This window comes from Cebidichthys violaceus, unplaced genomic scaffold (genome assembly GCF_023349555.1).
Source record: "Cebidichthys violaceus isolate CVI_PGR_0920_01 unplaced genomic scaffold, fCebVio1.0.p SCAF_35, whole genome shotgun sequence".
NCBI classification, from domain to species: domain Eukaryota; kingdom Metazoa; phylum Chordata; class Actinopteri; order Perciformes; family Stichaeidae; genus Cebidichthys; species Cebidichthys violaceus.
The window spans coordinates 575,095-597,175 of record NW_027176539.1 but is presented as its reverse complement, the minus strand read 5'-3'; the positions used below and the strand labels follow the sequence as shown (position 1 = coordinate 597,175).

The 22,081-nt window shown below is 44.8% G+C and overlaps 2 protein-coding genes across 3 annotated transcripts in view; both read left to right on the top strand.

Annotated features, from left to right (window-relative positions):
• The first annotated feature begins 3,358 nt into the window (after window positions 1–3,358).
• Window positions 3,359–7,861, top strand: ndnf (neuron-derived neurotrophic factor). The gene is made up of 3 exons (XM_068725537.1): window positions 3,359–3,555; window positions 3,890–4,014; window positions 5,688–7,861. Exons 1-3 carry the CDS (start codon window positions 3,359–3,361, stop codon window positions 7,082–7,084), a joined length of 1,719 nt encoding a protein of 572 aa, XP_068581638.1. The 3' UTR covers window positions 7,085–7,861.
• A 9,186-nt stretch (window positions 7,862–17,047) lies between these two features.
• Window positions 17,048–22,081, top strand: part of prdm5 (PR domain containing 5) — a 36,652-nt gene continuing 31,618 nt past the window's right edge. The window contains exons 1-5 of one of the 2 annotated variants that reach the window (XM_068725375.1): window positions 17,048–17,276; window positions 18,975–19,058; window positions 19,376–19,498; window positions 21,016–21,154; window positions 21,315–21,492. In XM_068725375.1, the coding sequence (XP_068581476.1) occupies window positions 17,178–17,276; window positions 18,975–19,058; window positions 19,376–19,498; window positions 21,016–21,154; window positions 21,315–21,492 (623 nt within the window). In that variant the 5' untranslated portion in view covers window positions 17,048–17,177. Of the gene's footprint in view, window positions 17,277–18,974; window positions 19,059–19,375; window positions 19,499–21,015; window positions 21,185–21,314; window positions 21,493–22,081 lie in introns of both variants that reach the window. The other variant, XM_068725373.1, reaches the window with a different exon arrangement.

Sequence of the window (22,081 nt, the reverse complement as noted above, 5' to 3'; positions counted from 1 at the left end):
ACACGCCAATACCCTCCGCGGCGCGTCATCGTGAACACACGGGCTCGCGGAGGGTGCACGGTTTCGAATCCGGCAGCGTGTCGCACGTGCTAATGGCAGCGTTTGATAAAGCCCTCACTGTTTGAGTGACAGCAGACTTCAATGCGTAATGGCATCAGTGTGGTGGACGGACGGACAGAAGGGGGGGGGGGGGGGTTAGAATGACAGACAGCTCTGAGATAGCACCTCAGTGCGGGTCTCAGTATTAATAGACGCGTCTTTTGTTCCAAGTGTCACGCTCCTGAAGTGAAGGAGACGAGCCGAGGAGATAAGGATCTCCGTGTGAGTCGGGACCTCAGAGTGCCACTTAGGAGGCTTTTCCTTTTTTTTTTGCTCTCTGAAGTTTGGCGGTCTGACTCAGGGGGCGTAAATATAGACGGGGGGGGGGGGGGGGGGGGGGGGGGGCAGGCCCTCCAACAATGTGTTGGGTGGAGATCACCAGGCTCTCGTGAGTGATACACAGTTAAGCTCAGTTATGTTTGGAAGTTACGTAATCGCGTCCTGAGCTGTGTGCAGGTCGCGGTGTCGCGGCGTTTGGTTCGTGCACCTCTTGAATTATTGTTACTTGGAACGATAAAAAATAGTGATTAAAAACACTATTTACACGTCTGAGGATTACACAACGACGCACAATTAGTTCTTATTAGAAGCTTTAGAAACAGGAAGTCTTAATAATCTCCAGTTGAGTAAATATGTTGCAGCCAAATCAAATAGTTTACAGGATATTCAACCTTTGTTTTCTTTATAATACATTTAATACTTGACTTGTTTCTTTACAGGGTTTGTATAAAGGTAATAATGTAGTATATGAATGTGAGATATGTTTATATATTTGTACCGACAGTCTATAGGTTCATATCTCTGAGTAACGCTCGTCGTCTTCTTGAATCTTCACAGTCCATTTTTGTTTGTACGCCCTCTGGTGGTTCGGAGAATACACGTTAAAACTGTTCGCTCTGTGAGCGCTGTTGACATCGTTAGCGCTGTTGACATCCGTTAGCGCTGTTGACATCGTTAGCGCTGTTGACATCGTTAGCGCTGTTAGCTGCCAGCCTGCCGGCTCAGACTTCTCTTTGCTCAGAGCCGTGTGCAGACGGGCAGCGGACCGGTCGTTGCGTTGAATCAGAGAATATTTGCAATGATTGGCTGCGAGCGAAACCATAGAAATAGGATCGAACTCTGACACTCGGTACTGGTTTATTTTGGTCGATAGACACGAAGGTATTGATAGAGTTCCCTTCATAATAGTGAGCACCGGAGTGCTTTTTATTTGTTACGCCTGCTAGTGCTTCTAAAGACCTATAATGCAGAAATGAAGCCATGTTTGTAGTGCAGAGGTTCGTCCTCTGGTTCCACTCATCTGCCTCTGTTTAGGGAGGAAACGGGGCGAGGGGGGGGGCGACAAAGTTAAAAGGAGTGTACTGTGTGTGTGTGTGTGTGTGTGTGTGTGTGTGTGCGTACAAGTGTGAAAGAGATTATTTGTTGATGAAAAAGCTGTGATCAAGGGGAAGAGACAGACAAGGGAGGGTGAGCAGAAGAAGAAGAAGAAGAAGAGGGGGGAGCAGAGGGGTGGGGGAGGGAGATGGGGGTCATTAAAAGGACACCATCTCGCTTGCAGTAAATGGCGGTAAAGTATCTGGCTAATCTGCCGTCATTACGCTGATTAAATCACCGGGGATTTGGCGTTCCCATCAGCTGCAATCAATGGGACAAAAATCAATAGACGGGGGATACGTGAGAGGCTCTCAGCCCCGGTCAGCTGAGCCTCAGCTCAACCTCTTCATATTAGCGTCAATACAAGTTAAATGACGTGAACCCGAGGACTGTTTTCACGAAACGGTGCGGTTCCCTGGAGTTTCCAGCAATGTCTTTTCCTTCACACGTCTGTATTTAAATGTAACCCCCCCCCCCCCTCATTCCTCTCTGTGTCTGGGAGCACTCATTCACCCTCCCTTTGCTCTCTTTTTGGTCACTGATTCACTCAAAGATGGCGTTCCGTGCTGTCACCCAGTTTTAATGTTAATTAAGGTTAAAGAACTAAAAGGCCAGAAAACACATTTGAACATAAAATACAAAAAATATGTAGAAACTAATTAAAGCGGAACCCTTTTTAGAGACACTGTGAAGTTCTGTTGCCAAAGCTCAGTGTTGCCAAATAGAGCGCAAGCTAATGCCAGAACGAAAGGAAAGGAAAGGAAAGGAAAGGAAAAGGAAAAGGACGCCAAAAGAAAGGCCATTCAGAAACTTCCATTGCAAAAAATAGACATTATGAACACATGATATGAGCCACGAGTATCGATCGATAATGCGTCAGACATTTTGAGAACTCTTGTCCGGTTATATTGGAAGATTGACACCACTCTCGTGTCTGTATGCTAAACTTAGCTTAGCTTAGCTTAGCATAAAGACAGGAAACAAAGTTATCATTAAGTTATGTTCTGAGTTTGACATTTGTGTAAAAGTTAGATGAAAAGACTGATACCACTCTTATATGTAGCTGGTGACAGGACTTGCTTAGCTTAGCTTAGCTTAGCATAACGACTGGAAGCAGGGGGAAACAGCTAGCCTGACTCCGTCCAAAGGTTAACAAATCCACTTTGCAGTCTTCCAAATAACTGTAAGTTATGTTTGGTATTACTGTAAAATAATAGTTTGAGATTTTGGTAGTTTTCTTGGCCGGAGTTGGATGAGAGGATTGATACCACTCTCACATCCGTACGCTAAATATTATCTTATCTTAGCGTAGCATAAAGACTTGAAACGGGGTAGAAGCTAGCCCAAAATCTGCCTGTTTTTATTATTATCTTTTATTAAATTATGTTTAGTTTTACTGGTTTGTTTTTATTTGTTTTCTTGTTAGATGAAAAGACTGATACCACTCTTATATGAAGCTGGTGACAGGAGTTGCTTAGCTTAGCTTAGCATAAAGACTGAAAGAAGGGGGAAACAGCTAGCCTGACTCTGTCCAAAAGTCTACCAGCGCCTCTAAAACCCACCAATGAACACAATACATTTCATACAAAAAGCAAACGGGTTTTAGGGAGGGTTGTGTACCGACTGTACATATAGAGTTACTGAATGCTGCTTTTTCATTGGTTGATGGTTTGTTTTACATCTGCTGTTTGATCTTTTATGTGATACTTTTTATGCTAGCGTCTTGGCCAAGTCTCCCTCGAGAAAACAGAGATTAAGAACACCAATGGGAATTATTCCTGCAAGGTTTAATACATAAATAAATCCCGCAGACAGACATTTCTGCCATTTCTGATACAACTCAATCAATACAACAACGTTTTTTTCCCCCCCTGTGTCTTTCAGAATGAGGCATTTTAAAGGGTGGAGTGCGGTGGTGCTGCTGGTGCTGCTGGGGCTGGGTGCTCTGGCCCAGAAGCTGCCCACGAGAGACGAAGGGCTCTTCCAGATGCAGATCAGAGACAAGTCGCTGTTCCACGACTCCTCCGTCGTCCCGGACGGAGCCGAGATCAGCGGCTACCTGTTCAGGGACACGCCCAAAAGGTGAGAGACGGAGACGAACGACTGAATGAACAGCGCAGTTAACTCTACCTCCCGCCGCCGACTGAGCCGCAACGATCACGGTGGAATACGTTAAACTTGCAGAAGGCCACTTACCGTAAATAGATAGGAAACATCAGATGTTGCTCGATCTATTATGCAGATGCAAAAACTAAATAATAAATGAGAAAGTCGTGTTGGAGTAATTGAGTAATCGTCAGTGGTACGACAGTATATCGCTGGTTTCAAACTGTCTGCTTGTGCGTTTCACCCCACACACATTATTCTGTATAAAAAAACGTCAAAAAAACCCGTTAAACCCTGTTATTTTTCACAGGTACTACTTTGTGGTGGAAGAAGACAACACACCCCTGTCTGTGACCGTGACACCTTGTGACGCTCCTCTGGAGTGGAAACTCACTCTGCAGGAGCTGCCAGAGGAGGCCAGCGGAGAGGGATCAGGTATAATTGACATCAGGCAGCGGTGGAAGAGGTTAATGACACGTTACGTGGAAATATCACTATCCCTCCTCCACGCACACACACACACACACAATTAACCTACGCAGTGATGTTAGGCTTTGTGTTTTTGGTGGGTTTTAATTAAGTCACAGTCGTAGTGTCTAGTCTGACCACTTATGATGTCTGACTCGGCCCGAGCTGACGTCTATAATTTCAGAGAAGGGCTAGTTAACGTGCAGAATCAAAGCCATTACATCCCTTTACTTAAGCGGTCTTGGTCTTCTTAAAGGTAAATCCTGCTTCACTCTGTCTTCACTCCTTTTCCGTCTCTCTGACTATTTTTTCTCTCTTTTCTCCCTCGCTCTTAAAACTTTCTCCATCTGGAGGGCGTCCTTTTCAACGCAGCAGATCGTTCCAGACGACCGAGGCGGGGGTGGTTTAGAGCGTAGATGTGTGATGTGAGCATACATTTGAATATTAAATACACGAGCACCTGCGTTTGTGGCCGTGCTCTTGTCAGATCAAATATTACAAAATGATTTATTGGGCTGTTACTCTGTTGAAGACGTGTACCTTTGCCTCAAGTGAAAAGAATTTGTCTCTAAGTCGAAGAATAACGGCAAATTTGGGCCAGGTGGCAACCTCCGGATCTGAAAAGTGCCAACGCTCCATGTGTTAAAGCTGCATTCTCTCTAGTGTCCATCAGGGGGCGACTCCTCTGGTTGTATAGAAGTCTAGTCTAAAATGACTCTACTTCTCTCTTGATTTATTCCCTCAGTAAACATTGTAAACATGAGTTTATGGTCTCAATCTCTAGTTTCAAGTCTTCTTCAATACAGCATGATGTTCATTTAGTACATTATGCTCCATTTAGAGTCAAACACACCATAAAGCAGGGGATGCTTTAGGGGCGGGGCTACACAGTGATTGACATGGCGCTACCACGGAGTTATCCGGTCTGGGAGTTGTCCGTGTTTTCGTCTTTCAACTTTAACCCTTTCACGGTGTCTTTTCACTTCACGAAAGTTAATCGTAACATTTCGGGCCGCCTAAAAATCGACCCTCCACCCTCTCGTGTCACTTCTGGTTGCAAAAAAAACAAGATGGCGACGGCCAAAATGGCGAACTCGAGGCTTCAAAGCCGTAGTCCGCACACCAATGAGTGACGTCACGGTGACTACGTCCAATTTTTAGATGCAGTCTATGAATTGGACCCAATACTCGTCGAGCCGTTGGTAGAAGTGTTTGAGCGAAACGTCTTCCCGTCTTTGCTCATTGCTGAATGTCTCTGGTGGGAGTAGATCTTTGAGCAGTAATTTATAGTACACCACCAAGCACACTCTCTGGTCCACAAACACAATATTATGCTTGGGCCGCCTCCTCTCGCGTGGAAGCTACAAGGCGCCTCTTTGTAGCACAGCTTCCCCGGAAAGGCCGAGTGAATGCCGGTCTGTGATCTTTTTGGGGATGTTTGGAGTGAAAACACGGCTGCCCCTGTGAGGGGCTAATCGTCCGCGAGGCTCTGCGGAGCTTCGTCGTGACGTCAACATATCAAACACTTTTAGCATTGGGTGGAAATTTACTTTTCATCAAAGCCCAAAAAATGAAACAGAAGAAGAAGAAACATTGTAAAGGTCATGACTGCATTTTTGTTGTTGTTGTTTGTTCTCCAGGGGAGCCTGAACCTCTGGACCAACAGAAACAGCAGGTGACCGTGGACGAGGGGACGGAGCTCTTCACCTACAAGGGTAACGACGTGGAGGCGTACGTGGCCACCAGCACGCCCTCTGGCCTCTACCAGCTGGAGCTGCTGTCCACAGAGAAAGACAGCAACTTCAAGGTGTACGCCACCACCACTCCAGAGTCGGACCAGCCCTACCCGGAGCTGCCCTACGACCCCCGCGTGGATGTGACCGCACTGGGCCGGACCACCGTCACCTTAGCCTGGAAGCCGACGCCAACGGGCTTTCTGATGGGCCAGCCCGTCCAGTATTGTGTGGTGATCAACAAGGAGCACAACTTCAAGAGCATGTGCGCTGCCGAGGCTAAGATGAGCGTGGACGACGGCTTCATGTTGGCTCCGAAGCCCGGCAGAGACTTCAGTCCGTTTGACTTTGCCCACTTTGGCTTTGTGCCCTCTGACAACGGTTTCGGCAAAGACCGCGGCCTCACGAGTAACAAGATCTCCCGGGCGTACACAGCCAGGCCCAGAGCATTGGACATTCAGAAGGTGTGCATCGGCAATAAAAACATCTTCACCGTGTCAGACCTGAAACCGGACACGCAGTACTACTTTGACGTGTTTGCCGTGAATTCCGCGACCAACACCAGCACGGCGTACGTGGGAACCTTCGCCCGCACTAAAGAGGAAGCGCGTCAGAAGACGGTGGAGCTGAAGGACGGCAAAGTGTCGGACGTCTTCATCAAGAGGAAGGGCAGCAAGTTCCTGCGCTTCGCTCCGGTGTCCTCTCACCAGAGGGTCACCCTGTTCGTCCACACGTGTCTCGACGCCGTGCAGGTTCAGGTGCGGCGCGACGGCAAGTTGCTGCTCTCCCAGAACGTGGAGGGGGTGCGGCAGTTCCAGCTGCGGGGGAAGCCAAAAGCCAAGTACCTGATCCGTCTGCGAGGCAGCAGGAAGGGGGCCTCCACCCTGAAGGTGCTCGCCACCACACGACCCAGCAGCAAGCAGCCCTTCCCGTCGCTCCCGGAGGATACGCGCATCAAGGCCTTCGACAAGCTGCGCACCTGCTCCTCCGCCACTGTGGCCTGGCTGGGCACGCAGGACCGCAACAAATACTGCATTTACCGCAAGGAGGTGGCCGAGAACTACGGCGAGGAGCAGCGACGCCGGGAGCAGAACCAGTGCGCCGGGCCGGAGACCCGCAGGAAGTCGGAGAAGGTCCTGTGCAAGTACTTCCACAGCCCAAACCTGCAGAAAGCGGTGACCACGGAGACCATCACGGGTCTGGAGGCGGGGAAGACCTACCTGCTGGACGTTTACGTGGTGGGACACAGTGGACACTCGGTGAAATACCAGAGCAAACTGGTGAAAACAAGGAAATACTGCTAAATGACTCTGCAAAGAATAAATCTATTATAAATATATATATTAAATAAGTTTATTTAACTCTAAGTGATATTCTACTAAGGAGTGTATACAGACTGACTACTCACACAAGCGGACGGGGCCTGTGGCAGTGACTGAACTGTTTGTAGAGAGAGATATCAACCTGTATATTTATGTTTACATTTCATGGCGGTGCCTCCGGTGCGGCCCGTTGGCGTAGGAGCCGCTTCGTCACCGGGGCCCGGTCGTCTTGACGCGACGTTGCCTCCGGGGAGGCAGAACTTAAAGAGAAGATCACCGCTCTTTTGCCCGCTGCGTGACGTTTGCTCTCGTCTTGTCATATTTGTGCGTTTTCAAATCACGGTCGACGACGCGGAGGAAACGCAGCAGCCGCCCGCATTGTATAGATCTCTCACTGCATTATTCACTACTATGTTTTAGGAGGAATTTAAATTATTTTATACTTTTTCGTCTCTCTCTTTTTGTTTTGTTTTTATCGATGACAATAATAACTGTTACCAGGAAATTCCAGTTTTACGAGGAAGTTGTCGTAGTTTGGACATTCCCTTCTGTATCTCAGCCAGTGTTTGCTCTAGAGCCCATCTTGTAAAACGTGTTCTGTGCTGGAGATCTGTGTTATTATCACTGTATCGCTGTGTGCGTGCGTGTGTGTGTGTGCGTATGTGTATGTGTGTGTGTGTGTGTGTCACATGTACAGAGTTGTCCTGCCAATATCCATGTACATAAACACTAAATATAGAACCAGTAATCCCTCTGTCACCCTGGGTGTCATGTTCTTTCATTCACAGCTCCGACATGAAAGAGCGCACTGCGTATTGTGTTTAAAGATGCAGACGTCTAAATTACGGGGGGGGGGGGGGGGGGGGGTGAGGTTGCACGAGCACAACTTGAGACTTTGAAAATGATAACTTGATCCCCCCCCCCCCCCAAAAAAAAAAGATTTGTCACGAGAAAGGACAGACGGGATGAATTATTTGCTGGAAATAGCTCCGAGGACACACGTGGTACCCGAGCTCCACTAAAGCAGAATCAGTGTCCCGTTGACGTTCATTCTCATAGATGTGCGATAATAAATCAGTGCGTCTGCTCATGAGTGAGTTTCTTTGTTGCTGGAGAACTATTCATGCTTCACGTTGAGGAATTTTAGAACAAAAACAAAAAGTTGAACAGAAAGTGTTGAAAGTTGGTTTAAGTCCAGACAGAACGGAGCATCTGTTTCACATGTAGTCTATATGTTTATTTTATTCATAAGTACTGTTACACTTTATATTTTAAATGTGGCTACACAGGATGTTAGAAAATTTGCATTTCAAACATGTTTATCTTTGTTTTTATGTTAATTAAAGTGACACTTTGTAACTTTTGACATAATAATTATAATTCTATAAAGTTGAGCAATAAAACGCACCGTTGTTCACTTTAATACTGCTACATTACATTACTAGATATGTCCAGCAGCTAATGTTAGCAAACTTTATGTTAGCAAATTTGATGTTAGCAAACTTGTAATACATCATGCTTTGAGGGAGAGACATAACAGGTTGTAGATCAAAAACTTCTCAGTTGCTCTGGAAAACAGGAGGATTTATTTTTTAATAAACAGGAAGGCTCTCCTGGCAAGGCAAGGAAATATAAAAAATATTTATTTATTAAGAAGCTAAATCCATTAAAACAACCAACATGTTTCAAACGCTGCAGGTCTTCGTCGGGGCTTTTAACGAACAAAAACAAAAAGACGGGTGTGGCCACACCTTTGGAGTACAAACAACCAATGGGAGGCAATCACATGAGCCAGATGATGACATGACAGGTGAAAAAAATAAAAATAATAATTAAAACGCTAAATAGCAAGAGATGAGATAGCAAAGAATGGGAAGTTAGGTAGCCATAGGTTTTTAACAATGACTGTAAGAAAAACAGAAGTCTGTACAAAGAAAAGAAACGTCTGAATCTTCATTAATACTTTAATTTATCCAGAAGTAGTGTTGTAGTTAATAAATTCACTTTGTTTATAAGATCTGTCTGTGTTGACGTCAGCAAAATATTTCAGCCAAGTCACAAAAAAATGCAATCTATTGGTTTTGTGTTCAGGACAAAAACAATGACAATGGAAAGTCAACGAAGGTCCTTTTTTATGTGGCGGACACATCAATTAAGTGACGTAGTATTACATATCAATAAATTCCACTTATGGTGGGCAGGAGGGGAGGTAGATGGGTCCAACAAATACAGGACTTCAAGCTCCAGGACCGGTTTTGTAGTTGTCATTTTGTTTCCTAAACCTAACTGTACAAAGATATTTTAAGCCCAACTTTTCCCTAAACCTAACTAAGTGGTTTTGTTGCCTAAACTTAAAAAAGTCGCTCCAACCGACACCACACCAAAAAAAATAGACAAATAGTGTCCATGTGCACAAAACCAAGAGATTGTAGTTTGTTTTCAAACCGTTAGACTATGTTGAATATTTATTTTAACATTATTGCTATATATTTAAGCTGACATTACTGAGTCCGTTTTTGCTGACTTTGTGACATTTCTTTACTTATGCTACACTATGCTACGCTATGCTAGCATGCATAGCGATTCGACTTTTCATTTGTAAGAGGATAAATAAATTATAATTCTTTTCAAACAAAAAGAATTTTACATTAATCAAAATAGAATTTTTTTTTAGCACTTGGTCTTTGGATGACTTTTGTAAAATGACACCATTCCACCGGTGACACTAAACAGGCCTCCACAGATACAGCAACCTTTCTCTTCACCTGATCCTGTTTAAAGTGCACGCACTTAAAAACACACAACAAGTGGGAGCATCGGGTGACTCGCGATACTATTTAACCATTAGATAAAGTTGACCACAAACAAGCAGAGAGAAAAGCCAGACACACATCATTGCACATATCCACACGTTCCAATTAAAGAGCAGTCTCAGGTGAGTGGAAACGCTCTCGCTCTCTCTCTCTCTCTCTCTCTCTCTCTCTCTCGCTCTCTCTCTCTCTCTGTTGTGGGCCAAGAAAAAGCAGCTGTTGCTCTGGAATGGTCGTGTTTTCCGTCCCGCCCCCCCTTGATTCTGGGTAGCCGCGCTCACGATTCACTGTCAATCACGCGCCGCTGGATCGGAGGAAACGCAGGGAGGCTCCACCTGGCTTCCATTAACCTGCCGCTGCCCTGGAATAATGTGGAGGAGCTTCCAGAGAGCCGTGGGAGTGTCACGGATATCTCCCCCCCCCCCACCCTGCAAAACCGCCACTAATAAAGCTGCCTCTGCTCAAATGTTCTCCTGCATGTGTGAATAAGATCTGCTGTGTGAAGTTTTTTTGGCGTCTTTAAAAGAATCTCCTGCTCTCTGGTCCAGTCAAGAGGTCTAGGATGGAAAACCCCCCCAAAAAACGTTCTATTTCATGCAAACATACACACACAGAGAAGCCTCTATCCCAGAGCGAAGCGTCTGCAGGGCCGTCCGCGTGGTAATGAGCGCCCGGGCTTTGATGCATGAGTTTTGTATATATGTGTGTACATGGAGCAAAAGTAAAGAGTGGAGACAGACATGTCAAGTCAGCGGTGGAGTAATCACAGCGGCGCACGGAAGACGCCGCTCTGATTCCTGGTTCTGGTCAGTTCCACTTACTGACGTGAGCCGGCAAAAACTGAAGAAACAACTTTAAAACAATCTCGATTAAACTGAGGTTGTAAATCATGTGGTTGACTTACTTATAGTGTCAGAAAAAACTTAAGTTTGATCCATTTTGTCCTTGTCCCAGAGAGTCAGAGTTCTTTAAAGTAATGGTTTGCTACCACTCTCATAGCAGCACAGTAAATACGTGATAAACAACCCGTCAAACACAGCAGAGCACTGCGTAGACGTGAGATTCATGGGGTCGTTTTACGTTAACGTTGACATTTCGTCACGTCATTCCAAGAGTTGTGAGTCATTTGTTATACTGTTGTTAAGTGTTAAGTTCTCTCCCTGAACCTAACTAAGGGGGTTCTGTTGCCTAAACCATAGCTTCCTGTGGATTATAGGTATAAACAACATAGACATGACCAAAACTGATCGTAGAACGGAACGTAGTTTGAAGTGTTGTGTCGGTAGTTGGGAGTGAGAACGTGTCGGGGTGACAGCTAGCCCAAAAGTAACCAAAACTAGAACATAATACGAGATATAATGTTAAAATTAGAAAGTGTTTTTTTTTTACCCTTTGGACAGGACCAGGGCAAGTTGTTTCCCTTTGTGTTAAGCTAAGCTAACCGGCTAGCGGTAGCATATTTATCGCAGAGTCGTATAAATCTCCTCGGTTACTTTGCAGGAAAGAAAATAAGGGTGTTTCACAAAATGTCAAAAGTAAGAGTTAACACCTATCACACTGCCAGTTTCACTGAAGCAGTTTCTCCGAGTCCCGCGTTGCTTTATGGTCTTGCAACAGTTGGCATTTTTGTGCGTGTTTGGTGTATTACGTGAACGCACTTGCTGCTCAACTTCGAGCCGAGTGACACTTTTGGACCGAGATGGTGGAAAAGGGAGGAGCAGGATCCGAACAGATTGACGCGCTGGGAGGCCCGGGAGCGTATAAGAAGTGAAAAAGAAGGGCTCCCTGCCATCGACGGGGTCGGCGAGCTGAACGAAATGATTTCTGACTCACACTGGTGCCTCTGTCTTAGAAATCTCCAAAGTAAACTGCGCGTAATAAAATTACGACGCTTAGAGATCTCACGCAGAGAGGGAGTCCCCGTGGAGAGGGACGAGGCCGCGATGAAAACGATTCCACTTCAGCGGCTCCGGGGATAGATCACCGTCGAGGGCTCCGGTCCAAACCAGCCCGACGTGGCTCCGAGTTAGCAGAGAACGGCTTTCCTTCCAGACCCGTCCAGACCACGAGTCCGTTCCCAGAAAGGGTGGAGAGGGACACAGCGGGCCCTCGGGGCATTACCCGTCCCAGCAGAACTCCGTGAGGTTAATTCAAGCAGTGAAAGACATAACGACGTGATTGATGTGACATGATGTTCAACTCCTGTTATCATGCACAGATATGGACTATTCGTGTCCCTGTGCAGGAAACTAATGGGTATTATTTGGTGCCGTCGCACCCTCTCAATGGAGCCGCATAGGGGTGGTCCCACCACTCCCTTGTGCTCGTGAACTCGCTTCAAAGTGCCTAGTAATTTCTCACGCTTCATCTGTACTGTAATTTAAAAAAAAAAAAAGGCTTCCTCTGAAGACCCTCGTTCAGCGGCGACCTGGGGTTGTCAAATGAAAACATCATTTATCCAGTGACCTCGGAGCTTCAGGAAATGGTTTGCTGGCTGTTCAGCGATCGGCCTTGAAACAGGGAGCTGTGGTGAGAGACTGCGGGGGTTTCTGAAACATGAAACAAAAGGTGGTCTGGCCCCCTCAATCTACAGTATCAGGTTCGAGAGATTTCAGAAAAATGCACACGTCCATTTGGAAAAAAAAAAAAATCTTGTATGGAACCATTTGTAAGTTTGCCAAACTGAGGTTTTCCTCCAGTGAAAATATTTACTTAAAAAAAAAAAGAAAAAAAAAAAAGACTGAAAGTATTTATTTCAAGGCAATCCTTTGCTGCACCGTGTCCTCAATGTGGTTTCTGTAGTTCTTGGCCCTCTGAGACTCTAACTGGCAGTCCGAGGCTGGGTACTCTCAGGTTCAAAGTCTCCGTCCTGCAGGATTTATGATCCAAATTTCTTTGTTTAGTTTAAAAGAGAAACCTTTATCACACGAGATATTTTTAAGTCCTCAATGCATCATTGTGTCTCCCCGGTGCTGGTTTGTCCCTCCAGTAGGCTTTGTCATCGCTCTATCAGGCCGTTCATGGAAAGCTTCTTTCGCTCCTACAATGCCGGCATTAGTCAGACATGGTGACAGACGTTTGGGAACAAAGCCCTCGTGATATGTGCTCCCAATGCGTTCAATGGCCGTTACGAAAAAAAGAGCTGGTGATGATTTTAAGACCTTTTCTTGTAAATGTGCTCGGATTCCATAGGAGATTCTGTCCACATGTGTCTGTGTGTTTCATGTAAGGAACAGACCGCAAATTAGCTTGTGGTGCGTCTTTGTGAACGGCAGCGCGAGTCTGTCGGCCTTTAGTCCAGACCGAAACATCTCAACAACTGTCGGATGGATTGCCGTGGCATTCTGTACAGACGTTCATGTTCCCCAGAGGATTAAATCCACGTGACTTTGGTGATCCGCCGACATTTCCATCTAGCGTCGCCATGAGCTTGAAATTTGCGGTTTTGACTGAAATAGCTCGACAACTATTTGACGTATTGCCATGGCATTCGGTGCAGACATGCATGCTCCCCAGAGGATGAATTGTAATAACTTTGATCCCTTAACTTTTCATTTAGCGCCATCATCAGGTCGAAATTTCAATTTGGTTTTCAGACCAAACACCATAGACTAAGTGGATGTAGTCAGTCATTGACGTTTTAAAGCATCTCGGGTTGTTGACACAAGAGGTACAACCCAACGCTGGATAAGACCTTTTTAGTTATGTTACAATTAACTTCCATGAAGAGAAAACACACTGTGAACGGGTTAAAGTTGTAAGATTAAAACACGGACACGTCGTGGAAGCAACCTGTCAATCACCGTGTAGCCCCGCCCCTAAATCATACCCTGCTTTATGGTCTATTTGACTCTAAATTAACCCAATATTCATGCAGTGACTGGAAACGCCGAGCAAGCTAGAAATGATTTCAGCGTGTCAAAGTATTCATTGTAGCACCCCGACGACGGGACAAGTTAGTTAGCTGTTAGCAAGCTAATGTTAGCCGCTATGTGTTAGCAAGCGACTGTAGTTCAAAGCTAAGGCACTTCCTGCCAATGCCTCACGTCTCATTGAGTGTATCCTCAGTTTTCTTTGGTTCTGCAGGGCTCTCAGCCTGTCGGTGCATCCCATCCACACAGTCAATGCCGAGCAATGAGTTCTCTTCCCCTTAACGACGTGACATGAGTCCTATCCTCCTATCGGACTACGAAATACTTTGCATCACACGGTTAACAACGGACTTCCTCGGCTGACGGTCACTGTAAAGAGTTCACAGGTTTGTGTTCAGATTTAAAATGCGGTGCCTCAATCCAAATTATCTGTGCAGACCAGCACGGATTTAAAAAATGTTTAGGGTTATCATCTTCTACTGGCCTGGCGGCATCACTTCACTGTGTGTGTGTGTGTGTGTGTGTGTGTCTTGTTGTGCAGGTGTTGGAGATCAGGGCTGGTGGGGATAACCCTGGGATCGGAGTGAAAGCTGAGTGAAAGTTAATGGGACGGAGGGTCCTCAGAGGGCACGGAGGGAGAAAAGGGGTCGTGACATTTAATCGTCCTGCCCCCGACAGGCCGAGGCTCTGACAGCGAGGTCAAGGCGGGGGGTGGGGGAGGGGGGGGGGGGGGGGAGTTAGAAATGGACACAAGGAGGACATGGGTGGGGCCGATGCACACAAAGAGCCTCTCAGTGCAGTGATCAGACTTGTCACCCAGTAAGTCTCCCTGTAGCTCTCTCTCTCTCTCACGGCTTAACTCTCTGAAATACACCTGGAACATGACCCCGGGGCCACCGATGACACCGGCTCAAACACAATAGAGGTCCCTCTTCAAGGACACGTTCACCCCAATTTTTGAAGCGTAGACCCTTTAAAAAAAACTAAAAAAAACAGCGAAGTCTGACAGAGACACTCGAAACGCACCAGCTCATTGCCTCTGAAGTAAACATGTACATCGTGAATCAGTCGAACCAACGGCGGACCAATCACGAAGCACGCTTGGCGCCGAGCCGCGCAGCACAACAGGAAGCCGTCGGCATAAACACGAGCTCATGAACGCAGTAAACAAACAGATGACACAACGCCGCCACGCCGCTGATTAAAGGGGCGAAGACGTTTCGCCGGAGAGGTGTTCAGAAACAGAACGTACACAAACGGCCGCGCGGCGCTAATCTCTGAGCGCGGCGAGAAAGTCAACAAATCGGGCCGAGCAGAGATATTTAAAGAAAGAACGGAGATAATGTTAGGTCTGCATGAGAGTTTCATTTTGACACAATCATTCATCCGTAAGTTGTGTGTTTTTCAGCGAAACCACATCCACTGCTGAGCATTTACAGTAAGTGGTTTGTTGGCGAAGGGAAAAAAAACTAAAAAAGTCATCTGGCTTTAATTTGTGTACTTTTATTTTGAAATTTCAAGTTTTCCCTCTTAAGGGGACACACTACAGGAAAAGGTTTCATGTTGATATCTGTGAGTTAATCTTTGGTTTGTTCACACGTCATTCAGAGACTTTTTATCACTAAAAACATGGATAAAATAGATGATTTTATGTATTTTCTGATTTATGGAGTGATACAAAGAGATATAAATGTCAAAACATTTGACTCTAATATGTCAACAACATGAAACAAGGAATTTTGAACCTGACTTTATCCAACGATCACATTTATGTTCTGGAAATGTATGAAAATTTGTACATATTTGATAAGAAATATCCTCATTTGCATCTTTAGACCTAACGTTTCAGAAAACGTGTATGTGATGTAAGTAATCACGTTTCTACTCTATTCACCTGTCGTGTCTCCATCTCCTCCGCCTTAAATAGTGAACAGTGGAAGCTTAAATAAATGAATCTAAAGTGACGCTTCATAGTAACAAACTAGTTGTTATGGATGAAGAACCAGGACTAACGTGAAAGTAACCGTTGTTTAATAACGGACACATTGAGTACGTCGTCATTCTAGCATGACTTTAGATCTACTAAACTTACGTGATGGACTTCATTAATAATCAGCAATATGAATATAGTGATAATATATATCATATTTTTAAATGAGAGCTCTCAATGTGACTCCCTGACTGTATAAAGTATGGATTACTGGAGCAGCTATTTATGCTCATAAGGACGGTTTGGATCACACGGATCCAGGAGAACAACAGCAGCCTCTGATCGTTGGTTCGTTGTTGGTTTTCTGCTGAGCGGACAGTTTTAAGCTGAAAGGGGGTCAGTGGGACCTCCTCCTCCTCCTCCGCTCTGCTGCTTGTTCGGCACATTGAGGTTTCTGAATCGTACAGAACAGATACGAATCGAGCCAGAACACGCAGCATCCAGATAGTCTGAGGGTTCAGAGGTCAATGCTGAATGAAGCATTTTACTCATAAAGTACGACGACAATGGGAATAACTTTCTAATATATGCGGATTATTAATCTTTATACCTCTGTGAGCTGGAATGTTTAATTCACATAAACACGTCAGATATCGCGGCGTCGAGATAAATATATAATATTAGGGGTGTCGTGATATAGTTTATATTGACGATAACCATATATAAAAAAAATTAAATATTGACGTTGTGGTATTAAAACACACGTGATAATATTGTGAATTGTGACAGACTCTCTCTCCACCTCCCTACACTCGTATGTTGAGTGTAAATAAACGGGCAAAAAAGAGACAAAACACACAATAAAGATAAAATAAAAAATAATAAAAAAAAATAAAAAAAAGACTTTTATTGCATTATTGTCTTTTTACTGTCTTGGTGATTGATCCATGACAATAAACAATAAGACATAACTCAAATGAATCTATTTCCACCCCCTCCCCAAATAAATCATATCCAATAACTCATAAAACTAACCCGACCTGCTATCATTTATAATACTTCCAAAGTAACTAGTACGCATCGTTTGTGGTACTACTAACAGTACTGCTGCAGCACTACAGTGTGTGTGCGTGTGTGTGTGTGTGTGTGTGTGTGTGTGTGTGTGTGTGTGTGTGTGTGTGTGTGTGTGTGTGTACTATGAGAGTGAAGCGGACCGGATGAACCGACAGTAAAGGTAGCTTCTGGTTACAAACTTTGGACCAATCAGAGCGCCGCGTTTGCTGTCCCGCAGCAGGAGCACCAGAAGTTCAACCTGGAGCCGCTTCACGAGGACAACAAAAAAAAGACACTTTCATCTGCTCCCTAAATCCCAACCGTCCAATGCTTAACTCGCTCGCGCTGACACACCCGATAGCCAGCAACAGTTGTCACTGCGGGGGAAACTGCGTGTTTTGTTCCGAGTGATGACAATGTTGGGTATGTACGTGCCAGACAGATTTTCTCTGAAAGCGTCAAAGGTCCAGGATGGAATCGGTCTTTACACGGCGCGGCGCGTGAAAAAGGTTTGTTGTTTCTGACTCGGCGACTTTGTAGCCGAGTTGTGTTACTTTTGTAGGAAGTGTTCTCGGCGTTCTAGATCGTTTTTTTCCGCTCGTCTTGTTCCTCTGGAGTCTCTCTCGGTGAGGCTCGAACCCCGGGGGCAGCTCTGACGTGATGTGCCACGTAGCTGCAGAGACTCCAGTTGTTTCTCTACGTAACGATGTTGTATTCGTGTGTGTGTGTGTGTGTGTGTGTGTGTGTGTGTGTGTCGGCAGCAAGAGAAGAGAGGGTCGCGAGGGTCGCCTCGTGAAAGCAACATAAGTTAGCCCGCAGACTGCCCAAGAACGTTCACGCGTGAGCTTATTTGACACGTTTTGTTACTTCTTGGGTGAAGTTGCAGCGGTTTCCTCTCACAGCTGCTGTCAGGGAAGCGGAGGAGGCGTGTGAACCGTGTCAGGAGGATGAGCGGGGATGTGTGCACAAGTTGGTGTTTTGTTTTTTACATGTGTGAAGACAGAAGGTTGAGGATGAACATGAATGCAACATGAAGTACAACATGAAGTATACATTTTGACCACGCCCCCCCCCCCCCCCCCTTTCCTGGATGTATGAATGTACAGTAGTGAAGGATGTACTCACATGGCTCCTTCAGTGGGGGAAGAGGTAGTACAAGTACACTGTAAAGATATTTGACTGTGTTTACTGTGAATTACTGTTTTAATGTTTTTACAGTAAATTGTAGTAAAGTGACAGCTCAATACTGTGACTTCACAACCAGTTGATGCATCAAATTACTGTCAAATTACTGCATTGAACTGTGATTTTACTGTACATTTTTGTAAAATGACAGCTCAATACTGTGACTTCACAACCAGTTGATGCATCAAATTACTGTCGTATTACTGCATTGAACTGTGATTTTACTGTACTTTTTCGTAAAAATGACAGCTCAATACTGTGACTTCACAACCAGTTGATGCATCTAATTACTGTCATACGTTGCTGTCATATTACTGTATTGAACTGTGATTTTACTGTACTTTTTCGTAAAAATGACAGCTCAATACTGTGACTTCAAAGCCAGTTATGGCATCAAATTACAGCGATGTGGCAGTATTTTGCTGTCGTAATACTGCGTTGAACTGATTTTACAGTAAAGAATGATAAAATGACAGTATAGTAATCCCCCTACATTGATTTCACAAAACGATACAGTACAATTTTGGGAAATATCACAGTAAAAGCCTGTAAAGTGATAATAGCGTAATTTGTTGTGGAATACTAGTTAAATATTGTGAATATCTAGAAATGGTTAGAAAGTATTTGCATCAAAATACGCTTAAAGTAAAAGTAGTCAGTATACAGAATAGCCCAATTTATAATATAATATTATTGGATTGTAATTATTGATGCATTAATGTTGCAGCTGCTAAAGCACACTGTCTTCTCTTTATCCATAATTATGTGTTTGTTAATTATATTTTGTATTAATAATTTGAAAGTGAGCAATGTTGTCAAATATATAAACGTAGTGGAGTAGATGTAGAAAGTAGCAGAAAATGGAAATACTCAAGTAAAGAACAAGTACCTCAAAATTGTACTGAAGTACGAAACGTGATTAAACCGCCCTGCATTAACTCACAGTTAATGACCGGAGTGAAAGATGTCTTCATACTTTTCACCCTGGATGTGTGTTTGTGTTTACATCGTTTGTTCTGAAGGGAGAAAAGTTCGGCCCGTTCGCAGGAGAGAAGAAGCTTCCCGCTGAGCTGGAGGAAAGCTCCGACACCCGGCTCATGTGGGAGGTGAATAAACACTCATTGTGTGTGTTTGACACATCTGCGCACAAAACATGCATCACGTTCATCGCATGACGGCAACATTTAATTGAACCGCAGATCAATTAACCAACACGGCTGACTTAAAGGGACTCTCGTCTCGTGTTGATGGGAATAAAAGGCTGTGATGTAGTTATCTGTGGCGGAGCACATTGGGAGGTAACCAGCCTGTGCGCACGATTAGGTGTTCACATGTGAGGCCGCAAACACTTTGAAGACGAACCCGCGAGAGAGAGAGAGAGAGAGAGAAGAAGAAGACTCGTTATTGTTTTCGTTTCTTCCAGGTCCGTGGCAGTAAAGGAGATGTGCTGTATATTCTGGACGCCAGTAACCCGCGACACGCCAACTGGCTGCGGTTTGTCCACCAGGCGCCTTCACAGGAGCAGAAGAACCTGGCAGCCATACAGGTAGATCTCCTCCCAGAGGACCATGAATCATAAACAGAGAAGACTTAGAAGGACAGACTAGAAAGACAAGGATTTGACACACATCTGTCAGGACGGGCTTGTTTTAACTGTGGCTGTAAAGAGACCCCTAAGAGACATCATGTCTTTTACTTATACAGGTAGAAAATGTTGAATTTAGTTACATTTTCTTCGTATTTAAGGGGAGACACCTGCCAGGAAACTGGCTCATTACTGACATTAAGGCGGTTGTTTTTTTGTGTTACAAGTTTTCTGAAATGTTATGTTTAAATGTGCAAAGTAGGCATTATCTAATGGTAACATTTGGTGAATTTGGGAGAAATCTACAGACGCAAACAGACACAAAGTCGTAAAATAAACAGCTAAATGTGAATTTTAAACCAGGAAAACCTTCAGAGCGAGATCTGAAAAGTGTCTTTCAGTAGCTCAGGTCAAAAATGTAACTTGTGTTTTCATCCTGTAAGACGTCCCGGTTTAGTTTAAGAGATGACATAAAAAGTGAATGAGTTCCAGTACGATGATCAATGGTGAGCGACTGAACGTTAAGATCCTACTGGATCTGGGAAATGTCACCTCCTGCACTCATGTGCAAAAGATAAAACAGATTGTTGTTAAAAAAAAAACAGAGGAGGGGGTGGGGGGGGGGGGGGGGGGGGTGAAGATGAGATGAACATGTCAGGTCTAAGGTCCAAGTTCCTGCCATTAATGCCTGAAGTGATCGGTCGTTTAAAGGTCATCATGTGTGTTAAAGCTCTGCCTTCCATCAGCAGTGACATTTATTGTGACGCTTTCCTCTTCTTAATTATTATTTATGTATATTTAGAATCCCACAGTTAAAACAAAATGACTTGTTTGATTTTATTAGCGTGACCTTTAAGGACCAGGAAGTTAATGGCAACATTTTTAAGGGTTTGAGCTTTTGACCCGCGGCCTCAATCAGGCTGAGCAGACTGTCGTCTGGGTGGAATGAGTTCAAACCTCCAGCTCCAACAGTCACAGCTGATTCTTCCTGTCAGCTGCGTTCTTCTCACATTCGTCAGGTTTCTGGTCTCTGATCTCTGATCATGTGACATTGTAAACAACCAATCAGTGTTTAGACCAACAGCAGGAGAGCTAGTAACGTTAGCAGCACCGCTAACGGCTAGCGGTGCTAACAGGTAGCGGTGCTAACGGCTAGCACTACTAATGACAAGTTTTGTTTTTATCAATAAAAATACAAACTTTTATTTTGCACCAACGCACTAGGGAGATGGGAACTGATACGAATGTTGATACCAATGCCATGATTGATTCTGCATATTGGTCCAATTCTTTATTGATTTCTTTATCATAACTGTGTCGGACAATTTAAAACCGGTTCTCCACTGGAAGTGGTTCTTGATTCCCGCCCCTACTCGAGGTCCAGCGTTGTCTTTCTTTTCTTTTTATACGTTGAAAAGTTGAAAAAAAACCCGGAAGGCCAAGAATTGGTTGCCGACCACGTTGTCTGTCTCTCTCAGGATGGAGAGAACATCTTTTACCTGGCCGTGGACGACATCGAGACGGACACGGAGCTCCTGATCGGCTACCTGGACAGTGACATGGAGGAAGAGGAGGAGGAGGAAGAGGAGGAGGTCATCAGAGATGACGACGAAAACAGTAAAGAAGCTAAGCATCTTGTTGAAATGGGTACAGTGGAATTATTTAACGTAGAAAAAATGAATTCATCAGCTCCATTTCAAAGAAAAACAGACGTGTTTGCCTCTCTGCTCATGTGTGTGTGTGTGTGTGTGTGTGTGTGTGTGCCACATCTCTACAGAACTGGTAATAAAGAAGGAGGACCACCCCTGCTTGCTGTGCGAGAGCAGCTTCCCCAGTGAGGAGATCCTGGCCGCCCACCTCCAGAGTCTGCACCAGAGGCCCAGCACGGAGGAGAAGGAGTTCAAGTGCAAGAACTGTGGCAAGAAGTTCCCCGTCAGACAGGCTCTGCAGCGCCAGTGGGTTCTCCGTTCCATCACTGAACTCGTTGTAATAACATAGTTTTACTGAACGTTGAAATGTGTCAACGGCGAATTTGGCATAGATTTAGGTTTTAGATTACATGTGAAGGTAAAGAAATCCAGTCTTTAAGGGTTTTCACTTCTTTGCTTCTTATACAATCAATGAATTCAGAGGGAGGAAGTTGCTGATTCCTCAAAAGGCAAAGTTTGATATTTTATGTGCGTTTTTTGCCGAGAGTTAAATGAGAAGATCGATACCACTCTGATGTCGGTCCGTTCAACGTGGAGCTGGAGCCAGCAGCCAGTTAGCCTAGCTTAGCACAAAGACTTGGAAACCGCTAGCCTGGCTCTGTCCGACGGTGACATAACCCACCTACCGGCACCTCAAAGCTCACTAGTTAAAGCGAGGGCTGGTTGTCTTGAGAAAGAGAAAATTAAACAATTTAAGAATCAACCCTAGCTTCAAAATGTTATATAGTGTTTGTTTAATTCTCCCTGAACTCTTGTGGTCGCCATGATACCATATAATACAGCTCATATAATACAAAACCTCCATAAAACCCACACATTTTCCAAACTTTATGCT